This window comes from Terrapene carolina, unplaced genomic scaffold, assembly GCF_002925995.2.
Source record: "Terrapene carolina triunguis isolate 2854851 unplaced genomic scaffold, T_m_triunguis-2.0 Scaffold558, whole genome shotgun sequence".
Lineage (NCBI taxonomy): Eukaryota > Metazoa > Chordata > Testudines > Emydidae > Terrapene > Terrapene triunguis.
In genome coordinates, this window is record NW_020664909.1 from 12,492,689 (window position 1) to 12,504,018 (window position 11,330).

The 11,330-nt window shown below is 42.0% G+C and overlaps 1 protein-coding gene across 4 annotated transcripts in view; it reads left to right on the forward strand.

Annotated features, from left to right (window-relative positions):
• ARL6 (ADP ribosylation factor like GTPase 6) overlaps window positions 1–10,752 on the forward strand; it is a 47,144-nt gene extending 36,392 nt beyond the window's left edge. For all 4 annotated transcript variants that reach the window (XM_024198746.3, XM_024198750.3, XM_024198748.3 and 1 more), the window contains 2 exons: window positions 1,694–1,749; window positions 10,068–10,752. In XM_024198746.3, coding sequence (XP_024054514.1) covers window positions 1,694–1,749; window positions 10,068–10,093 — 82 coding nt within the window. In that variant the 3' untranslated portion in view covers window positions 10,094–10,752. The remainder of the gene's footprint in view (window positions 1–1,693; window positions 1,750–10,067) is intronic.
• Window positions 10,753–11,330: the final 578 nt, after the last annotated feature.

Sequence of the window (11,330 nt, forward strand, 5' to 3'; positions counted from 1 at the left end):
CACAGACCTGGCGTTCTGTTTCCTTTCCTGCGTCGTCACCACTGCAGTATTGTGGACATTGGACTCCCAGTGTGGAGTTGGGCTCAAAAATTCTTAAACTAGGGTCACCAATGAGTGTGGATGCTCAAGCTCTGGGCTTTCAAACCCAGAGTCCACGGATTCAAGTCCCACTAATCCTGGGCTTACATTGCAGTGTAGATATACTCTGAGGCTATGTCTACCCCACAATAAAAGACCCACGGCATAGCCACAGCTGGCCTGGATGAGCTGACTTGGGCTAGCAGGGCTCAGCATGCAGATCTATAAAATAGCAGTGTAGATGTTTGTCTTGGGCGGGAGCTTGGACTCTGAGACCCCATGAGGAGGGAGGGTCTCAGAGCCTGGGCTCCAGCCAGGTCCTGAATGTCTACACTGCTGTTTTTAGCCCTGCAGCCCGAGTCAGCTGACATGGGTCTAAGACTCAGTGCTGTGGGGTTTTTATCGCAATGTAGACATACCCTGAGGGGGCACCACTTTTTCTTCTTCTTCTTACAACAGTTTCATACTATACAAAAGTAATAGGAGAGAGAAACAAAACCAGAGCATTATTTCCAGATGTTTTAAAATGTCTAGTGTAACTTTAATTTTAGTAGTAAGCACATTAATTTACTGATTTTTTTTAAACTAGTTCACTTGATTTTAAAATACCTGGAGATTTTTGGAAAGGATGAAATCCTAATCTCCAGATCCTGTCACAATGAAATGAAATTGCTTTTTATTTTATACTGTGAAATGGTCAGCTCTGAACTTCCTTTCATGGTTGATTCTCAAACTTAAAAAATAAAAAGTTGCAACTTTCAGTAAATATATAATCATGGTGATTCAAGTATGCTTTTTAACACTTTCTCCTCTGTATTATGTAGCTAAAATACTTTGCACAGAAACTGACATACTTGAAAATGCACCTATTATTCATAAATTGCTAGCCTTTCTCTGCTTTTACACGGTTTGCATATGATAACATGGCTACAGTGTTTTGTTTTGTTTTGGTGGTGGTGTTTTTTTCCAAAATTATCAAGGGTCATATATTTTAGCATTGGCCAAATTCCTTTGTAAATGGATTTATGAATAACCAGTATAGTGGCCCAGATCCTCTGCTGTGCTAAGTTCATCTCAGTGCAGCAAAATGGGGTTGTAAATAGCTAGTTATGGTTCCATGGTTCTAATGGTGGATCTGTATTTGTCCCAGTTTAGCCTGGGTAATACGCTAACCTACATCAGCTGGCAATGGTCCCTAATGCCAGCTGGGGGTTGCCAGGGTGCAGCATGACTGTCTCTCCAATGTCAACATAGCCCCTATGCCTCAGCCAGGAATGCATGTTAATCATGAACTTTGCAGAAGTTATTTGTTATGGCCTTTTCTACACAGAGGAATGTCTGTAGCAGAATAACTGTTCTGGTATAATGCAGAGCGGAGAAAATATTTCAGAATAGTGTCCACCCAGAGAAACTGTACTAGAATAGCTCTAGCGAAATAGTTAAATGTGCTCATGTAGGCATGGCCTACTTCTTGGTAAAGAATAATATGCCTGACACTGACACATGCTGCATTTGGAGATATTCACATAGTTCACAACATTCAGATGTGATAACCACTTGTAGTCAAACCAGTGTCTTTACATGGCTTTTATAGTGTAGTCTCTGTTTATTTTAGTGCTAGTGATGCGCTTAAAGGAGAAGGGTTACAAGAAGGTGTAGATTGGCTCCAAGGTAGGTCAAATCTACTTCTATTATAATTTTATTTTCGTTCCATTACTTTGTTTTCATTTTGTAAGTTTTCTTTCATTTCATTTGCCTTGTTTCTATCTATTTCTGCTCTCAGATCAAATCACACAGTGAGTACCAGTACCAAACCTGATATTTTACACCTTTGTGTTTTGTTTTTTTTATTATGATTTTCTGCAGCAAGGGCCATTCCAGCAGAGGTGATATTTCTTTTTAAAAACTTACATAAACAAACCCAAAATTACAGAATATTCTTTGGAGAAAAGATAAACTATTACTAAAAATTAATATGTACTATTGGAAGTGGGACTTTCAGTCTAAGAATTTCTTGCTTAGGGTAAGAGTACAATGTGCTCTTGAATCTTTCTTATGTTGCACATGAGAACTTAATTATTTTCCTAGTTACCTTAGCTGTCATGCTCCAGTGTGCCATATTTCTTTTTTTTCTCCATATTTTATTATCCCTTTCAAATGTTGAGTAAACAGGCTGAGCAATATATGAAGGTTTCTAGAAGAACTGGTCTTAGTTCAGGTTAATCTTACGAGAGAACTCTTGAACACCAAATATTTCCTAACTGCATCATATGTGACTCTGTCCTCAACTCAAGCCGTGACGTTTAGGGGTGATTGTGTTTCCACTGAAGTGAATGGCAGTCTTGCTATTGATTTCAGCAGAAGGATTGGGCCCTTGAGGAATAGCCATTTTTTATGAATGTCTGGAGGCGAGAGAAGGCTATTAAAATGTATTATATGGTGTCGTATACATTTGTAATGATATGGAAGCTGAAGACATTTTGGGCCCTTGCTTCTGCATTTGTTGTTGGAGCTGTAGAACAGGTTTCTTATGAACACTCTGAGTTGTAAAGGGACTCTGTCAATTTAAAATCTAGTCACTTTCAAAAAATGAGTTAAAAGTACAGCTGGCCAACACAGGGGTTTCCAGTTAATAGTGAAGTTCATGGTTTTGATATTTGGGTTCATTCCAAATTGGAATGAATCCAAGTTTTTCAACATTTTCCATGAACTGGAAATCCTGAAAAAAATTTAACGAAATGTCAATTTTACCCCTGCAGCTGCCAGGTCTCTACCCAGGGTCTGCAACTTGGAGGCAGCCCCCTAGGAGTCCAGAAGCCCAGGGGTTCTGGCCAAGGGAAGTCCACGTGGTACATTTGCCCTTGAGCAGCCCATTAAAGGACTTGGTGGGCGGGGAGGGATAGCTCAGTGGTTTGAGCATTGGTCTGCTAAACCCAGGGTTGTGAGTTCAATCCTTGAGGGGGCCATTTAGGGATATGGGGCAAAAATCTGTTGGATGATCTAATTGGGGATTGGTCCTGCTTTGAGCAGGGGGTTGGACTAGATGATCTCCTGAGGTCCCTTCCAACCCTGATATTCTATGATTCTTGGCTCCTTGACAAGTATCTTAGAAATTCTAAGGGTATGTCTACACTGATTAAAACCCCTGTGGCACCAAGTCTCAGAGCCTGGGTCAGCTGACTATAAAATTCTAGAGTAGACATTCAGGCTCAGGCTTGAAGCTGTCTCTGAGACCTACTCCCCTCGCAAGGAGGTATTTTATTGTACTATAGACATATCCTGAGAGCGATACTTCCTAAAGTACCTATCTCTTTGAGGTGTTGAGGATTGATTATTTAATTTATTTATTAATGTTTGTACAATCCTTGGAAGATGTTAAGCTCTGTAACTGTAAAATAATATTAAATCCTTCTACGACTAATTATTAAAAGAAGTGCACTACTTTCTTTTTGTTTGGGACCAGGATTAAAGAACTGAAGACAGTGATACATTTACATTATACTGATCATAGCACATGCAGCAGTCTCATAATTACATAAACTGTATGAGATATTTATGTAATGATTTTAATCTTTTTCGTGAAGTCTGTGTACTACTGTGAGTTTGTATAGTGCTTAGCACAGTGAGGCCCTGATGTTGTTTGAGTCCTTGAGTGCTACTGCTAAACAAATAGTAACAAATCCTACATTTAGGTTGGTAGGATCACTTGAATTTCCCTCACTCTAATGCACACTTCTGAAATTAGTAGTTCATTAATTATTATAACATAGAATCATAGAATATCCGGGTTGGAAGGGACCTCAGGAGGTCATCTAGTCCAATCCCCTGCTCAAAGCAGGACCAGTTCCCAACTGAATCATACCAACCAGGGCTTTGTCAAGCCTGACCTTAAAAACCTCTAAGGAAGGAGATTCCACCATCTCCCTAGGTAACCCATTCCAGTGCTTCACCACCCTCCTAGTGAAAAAGTTTTTCCTAATATCCAACCTAAACCTCCCCCACTGCAACTTGAGACTATTACTCCTTGTTCTGTCATCTGCTACCACTGAGAAACAGTTCCTCTTTGGAACCCCCTTTCAGGTAGTTGAAAGCAGCTATCAAATCCCCCCTCATTCTTCTCTTCTGCAGACTAAACAATCCCAGTTCCCTCAGCCTCTCCTCATAAGTCATGTGTTCCAGCCCCCCCTAATCATTTTTGTTGCCCTCCGCTGGACTTTTTCCAATTTTTCCACATCTTTCTTGTAGTGTGGGGCCCAAAACTAGACACAGTACTCCAGATGAGGCCTCACCAATGACAAGTAGAGGGGAATGATCACGTCCCTCGATCTGCTGGCAATGCCCCTACTTATACAGCCCAAAATGCAGTTAGCCTTCTTGGCAACAAGGGCACACTGTCGACTCACATCCAGCTTCTCGTCCACTGTAACCCCTAGATCCTTTTCTGCAGAACTGCTGCCTAGCCATTCGGTCCCTAGTCTGTAGCAGTGCATGGGATTCTTCTGTCCCAAGTTCAGGACTCTGCACTTGTCCTTGTTGAACCTCATCAGGTTTCTTTTGGCCCAATCCTCTAATTTGTCTAGGTCCCTCTGTATCCTATCCCTACCCTCCAGCGTATCTACCACTCCTCCCAGTTTAGTGTCATCTGCAAACTTTCTGAGAATGCAATCCACGCTATCCTCCAGATCATTAATGGAGATATTGAACAAAACCGTCCCCAGGACTGACCCTTGGGGCACTCCGCTTGATACCGGCTGCCAACTAGACATGGAGCCATTGATCACTACCCGTTGAGCCCGATGATCTAGCCAGCTTTCTATCCACCTTATAGTCCGTTCATCCAGCCCATGCTTCTTTAACTTGCTGGCAAGAATACTGTGGGAGACCGTATCAAAAGCTTTGCTAAAGTCAAGGAATAACACATCCACTGCTTTCCCCTCATCCACAGAGCCAATTATCTCATCATAGAAGGCAATTAGGTTAGTCAGGCATGATTTGCCCTTGGTGAATCCATGCTGACTGTTCCTGATCACTTTCTTCTCTAAGTGCTTCAGAATTGATTCCTTGAGGACCTGCTCCATGATTTTTCTAGGGACTGAGGTGAGGCTGACTGGCCTGTAGTTCCCCGGATCCTCCTCCTTCCCTTTTTTAAAGATGGGCACTACATTAGCCTTTTTCCAGTCATCCGGGACCTCCCCCGATCGCCATGAGTTTTCAAAGATAATGGCCAATGACTCTGCAATCACATCTGCCAATTCCTTTAGCACCCTCGGATGCAGCGCATCCGGCCCCATGGATTTGTGCTCATCCAGCTTTTCTAAATAGTCCCGAACCACTTCTTTCTCCACAGAGGGCAGGTCACCTTCTCCCTATGCTGTGCTGCCCAGCAGCAGTCTGGGAGCTGACTTTGTGAAGATAGAGGCAAAAAAAGCATTGAGGTACATTAGCTTTTTCCACATCCTCTGTCACTAGGTTGCCTCCCTCATTCAGTAAGGGGCCCACACTTTCCTTGACTTTCTTCTTGTTGCTAACATACCTGAAGAAACCCTTCTTGTTACTCTTAACATCTCTTGCTAGCTGCAACTCCAAGTGTGATTTGGCCTTCCTGATTTCACTCCTGCATGCCTGAGCAATATTTTTATACTCCTCCCTGGTCATTTGTCCTATCTTCCACTTCTTGTAAACTTCTTTTTTGTGTTTAAGATCAGCAAGGATTTCACTGTTAAGCCAAGCTGGTCGCCTGCCATATTTACTATTCTTTCTACACATCGGGATGGTTTGTTCCTGCAACCTCAATAAGGATTCTTTAAAATACAGCCCGCTCTCCTGGACTCCTTTCCCCCTCATGTTATTCTCCCAGGGAATCTTGCCCATCAGTTCCCAGAGGGAGTCAAAGTCTGCTTTTCTGAAGTCCAGGGTCCGTATTCTGCTGCTCTCCTTTCTTCCTTGTGTCAGGATCCTGAGCTCGACCATCTCGTGGTCACTGCCTCCCAGGTTCCCATCCACTTTTGGTTCCCCTACTAATTCTTCCCAGTTTGTGAGCAGCAGGTCAAGAAAAGCTCTGCCCCTAGTTGGTTCCTCCAGCACTTGCACCAGGAAATTGTCCCCTACATTTTCCAAAAACTTCCTGGATTGTCTGTGCATCACTGTATTGCTCTCCCAGCAGATATCAGGGTGATTGAAGTCTCCCATGAGAACCAGGGCCTGCGATCTAGCAACTTCTGTTAGTTGCCGGAAGAAAGCCTCATCCACCTCATCCCCCTGGTCTGGTGGTCTATAGCAGACTCCCACCACGACATCGCCCTTGTTGCTCACACTTCTAAACTTAATCCAGAGACTCTCAGGTTTTTCTGCAGTTTCATACCGGAGCTCTGAGCAGTCATACTCCTCTCTTACATACAATGCAACTCCCCAACCTTTTCTGCCCTGCCTGTCCTTCCTGAACAGTTTATATCCATCCATGACAGTACTCCAGTCATGTGAGTTATCCCACCAAGTCTCTGTTATTCCAATCACATCATAGTTCCTTGACTGTGCCAGGACTTCCAGTTCTCCCTGCTTGTTTCCCAGGCTTCTTGCATTTGTGTATAGGCACTTCAGATAACTCGCTGATCGTCCTGCTTTCTCAGTATGAGACAGGAGTCCTCCCTTCTTGTGCTCTCCTGCTTGTGCTTCCTTCCGGTATCCCATTTCCCCACTTACCTCAGGGCTTTGGTCTCCTTCCCCCGGTGAACCTAGTTTAAAGCCCTCCTCACTAGGTTAGTCAGCGTGCTTGCGAAGATGCTCTTCCCTCTTTTCGTTAGGTGGAGCCCATCTCTGCCTAGCACTCCTCCTTCCCATGGTCAAAGAATCCAAAACCTTCTCTCCAACACCATCTGCGTAGCCATTCGTTGACTTCCACGATTCGATGGTCTCTACCCAGGCCTTTTCCTTGCACAGGGAGGATGGACGAGAACACCACTTGTGCCTCATACTCCTTTATCCTTCTTCCCAAAGCCACGTAGTCTGCAGTGATCCGCTCAAGGTCATTCTTGGCAGTATCATTGGTGCCCACGTGGAGAAGCAGGAAGGGGTAGTGATCCGAGGGCTTGATGGGTTTCGGCAGTCTCTCTGTCACATCGTGAATCCTAGCTTCTAGCAAGCAGCAGACCTCTCGGTTTTCCCAGTCAGGGCGGCAGATAGATGACTCAGTCCCCCTGAGGAGGGAGTCCCTGACCACCACCACCCACCTCCTTCTCTTGGGAGCGGTGGTCGTGGAACCCCCATCCCTAGGACAGTGCATATCATGTCTTCCAATCGGTGGAGTGTCCTTCTGCTCCCTTCCCTCAGATGCATCATCTAGTCCACTCTCCGCATTAGTACCTGTGGCAAGAACATGAAAACGGTTGCTCACCTGTATCTTCATTGCTGGTACATGGACGCTCCTCTTTCTTCTTCTGGAGGTCACATGCTGCCAGATTTCTTCACCATCCTTCTGTCCCCGCTGTGCAGCCTGCTCTGATTCTTCAGAACGTTGTGCCCGTAGAAGCATATCCTGATGTCTGTTCAGGAAATCTTCATTTTCTCTTATGCAACACAGGGTCGATACTTGTTTCTCCAGACCTCGAACCTTCTCTTCCAATATGGAGACAAGCTTGCACTTTGTACAGACAAATTCGCTTCTGTCCTGTGGAAGAAAGACAAACATGGCCCAATCTGTGCACGTTACAACAGCTGAATGCTCACCTTCCATATTACCTTCCTTCTAAGAGCTTCCTCAGCTGTTGCAGCAGCTACTCAGAGAAGCCCGCAAGATGAAAGCCTCAGTGGGCTCTCCCCAGGCGAACTCCCTCTGTTAGCCGCCGCTGTTCGCCACTTAGCTGGTTCGCTGCTGACTGCCTTTTTATAAGAGTCAGGCTCACTCAGGGCCCACCTGGAACAAAGCACTCCCAATTCACACTTTTCAAACAAACAATCAAGCACACGGTCAAACTGACAAACTGTCCCCGCAACAGACACTCAGATACTCACCAATACAGCCCCCCAATGCAGCACTTAGCGTACCTCCTCTCGGACAGATCCCAGGCAAACTCCCTCTATTAGCCTCCGCTGTTCGCCGCTCAGCTGGTTTGCTGCTGACATAACTTAAAATAACTTGGTTTAAATCTAATTGGGAACAAAAGTCAATATTTGTGCAAGGCCTTCTATAAGAAGCAGTGTAATTTGCTCCCCACCCCCATTTTGGTGTTCTGTTCTGAGCAAGCCACTAGATGTCAGTAATGATCCAAAGTCCATTACAAGTAAAGTAAATGTTGATCTTAATTCAAACTGCAGCAAAGTATTACTTTTAATCAGGTACTATATGTTGTATTATCTCCATTTATTCACAAGTACTAGAGTACTCTATCTATTCAGAGTCTCATCTGGTGACTAGAGTGACATAGGGTTTTTTTAACTACTTTTGCTTCCCCTGCGTGTTAATGATGAGAATGTGAGTGAAGGAATTACTTACCTATCACTATTCAGTAGCATTTTGAAGAAGGGGGAACAACTCCCCAAAAATAACATTTATGGGAGGGTGTTCTATTCTCCCACAGAAGGGCAGGATGCACCTTACCCATCACACAGGTTTTTTTCGGAGGGCGTTTACTATGAGTTTCCTATTCTTCTCCCACATCCTATCACAAAAGGCAGCTTGCAGTTTTTCCTGACTTCCTGACCTGACCTGAAAATCTCCTTATTGTTTTGATTCCTCTTGTCTTCATGAGGAATCCTGCAGGTGGCAACAGCCCAGATTTGGAAGTGATGCTCCAGGTACACACTTTCAGGCTGTTGTTTACATGAATCTGAAGTGCCAGCCAGAGATGCTTTCCTGGCAAATCCCATTCTGGATCAAAATTAAAGATTAAAAATGGACACTGTCAGCTCTTGAACTAGGGATTAGAAGATGCATTTTAAAATAACACATTTAATTGAAAAGATACAGTAAATCATTATAGCAGTTACTTCTACTGCAGTTAATTTTGCAAAAATTTCTATTATAGACCCTCGCTTTTTTCAGATTGTCAGAAAATTATGAAATACTCACTTTGGGGACTGAAATTTTCCATCCGTGTTCTTTACCCAAACGTTGAGACTGACTTCTCGTCCTTGTTCTCCCCCACAAAACAAAATAGCGTGACTAAATACAGATGCCAATTCTGAGTTGAGAGGGTAAAAGAATAATTTTTCCTTTATAAAAACCTTTTTTAAAAAAAAAAAAAGACTAGACCAACCCACCTGAAGTTTGGCACATGTACTTGGTGTGAACTTAGTCCTCATTGAGGAATAGGTTATTGCCATGTATCTAGAAAAATATTAATTTTATTTTATTGAAGTTATAATTGGAACATTTACTTTGCATCCACATTCCATTTCTGCATGAGTGAATTAAGTACACGTTGAAACGTTGCTAAGAAGTGGCATTGGGCAACAGTGGAAAGTGGCATTGGGCAACAGAAATATGGTCAGCAGTGGGAAGCTGCATTTTCATGTGAATTGCAATAATAGCTCTGTAAGACTGAAGTTGAGTCTTATGGTTTATAAGCTGTTCAGGAACTAAGCTTTTATGGAGCTCAGTTACATAGAGGTCCAGAACTTGAGTATAACCAAAGTTGGAATGCATACTCATGTAACTTTCTGTCTATGTTGTTACCCTGATCCAGGCAGTCACATAACATGTGGAAAAGAATAAAATAATTTTGTGGTAGTTTCTTTCTGTTTAAATGGCAGTTCCGGCAGAAATTGCTTCATCAGAGAGGAATCTCAGAAGTAGACCCGCTAGGGTGCAAGTTGAAGATGCAAACTGCAATTTTTTCCTGGTTATGACTACATGTACACACACATACAACAAATGATATTGTAATTTTGTAATCTAAATATATGTTTTCTTTAGGGTGACAGTTTCACTAAGTACAGTGTACTAAAGCTAGTATTTTTAAAGTGAGTCTGACTTTTTTTTGTTTTGTTACCAGATCAGATCCAAGCAATGAAGACATGAGAGGCCAGTAAGATAAAAGACCAGTCATACATTAACTTTGGCAGTAGATGTACAAGCCCCTGGAACAGGAAGGAAGACCTAAAACAAACAAACAAACAAAAAACCTAAATACAGTGCATTCTGTTGTTTCCTTTCATTATCTTTTACAAGGGCCCAAGAGGAGTAAGCTTTTTAGAAAATGTAGTGCCTCAGGTATGTACATACATGAATTAAATTAAATCTTTGCTAAGTCTGGAGAAAATACTAAATTAACACACTGTTAATAAATAAGCATCTGCAGTTCATTTAAGTTTTATTGTGAAATACAATTTAAGCATATAATACGTCATTTAAATATCCAGTTTTTCAAAGTTACTAATGGTTTCTGTGTGCCTGCATAATTTTTTGGGTGTCCAAACTTGAGATACCTTTTAAAGAAGACTTTTTCAGAATGTGGATGTGCAGCATTTCTTGAAAAGTCGGTTCCCGTAAGGTGTCTCAAGAAGGTCACTCAAAATCAGTAGTCACTTCTGAAAATCTTGTCCCCTGCTTTTTAAAGTATTTTTGTAACATTGCATGTTAAAATGTGGTATGTGTTTGTTATAAATGATTGCAGATGTTTTTAAGGAATTGCTCATATTGTAATGTATGGTTATATTGTAATGTAACAGCTGTACACACATTCCTATCAATAAAATATAAGATATACAACATGTTGTTTTTAAGCTGAATTGTGTTTCAGTCATGGCCTTTTGATGGTGCTCAGTTTTGAAATTTTAGATTAAATTTTAACAATTCATTTTAATTTTTTGTCTTATTCACTGAGAATAAGAGAACAGAATGCTGTAATAGAATCAAACTTTCTTTGCATAAAACTGTTAGAATTATTTCTCTTTGCTAAACTTTCATATAAGCTATACCTTTATGCCTGGCACTTCAAAAAAATACCATTTAAACTTGCATTTTGAAAATGCAGTTTGTCCAGTCCACTAGCACATTATCCTCTTCCTATTGTTATATAAAGTATCTTTTTATGTATCTAATATGGTAGTCTAAACTCTTTAGCATTAAGTCCTTGCAGCAAACTAGCTGAATGGAAAAACACCCCAGATAGCAATTTAAGTTGATCTGCTCATGCCTGGGAAATAGATTTTGTAATTCTGCTAGGTTTTTCTCTGCAGGAATGATGGAGTGAATGGCTAAATTATGAGGGAATGTCAGCACTGAATTCTTACGACAGATTCCGCTTCTCTCCCCT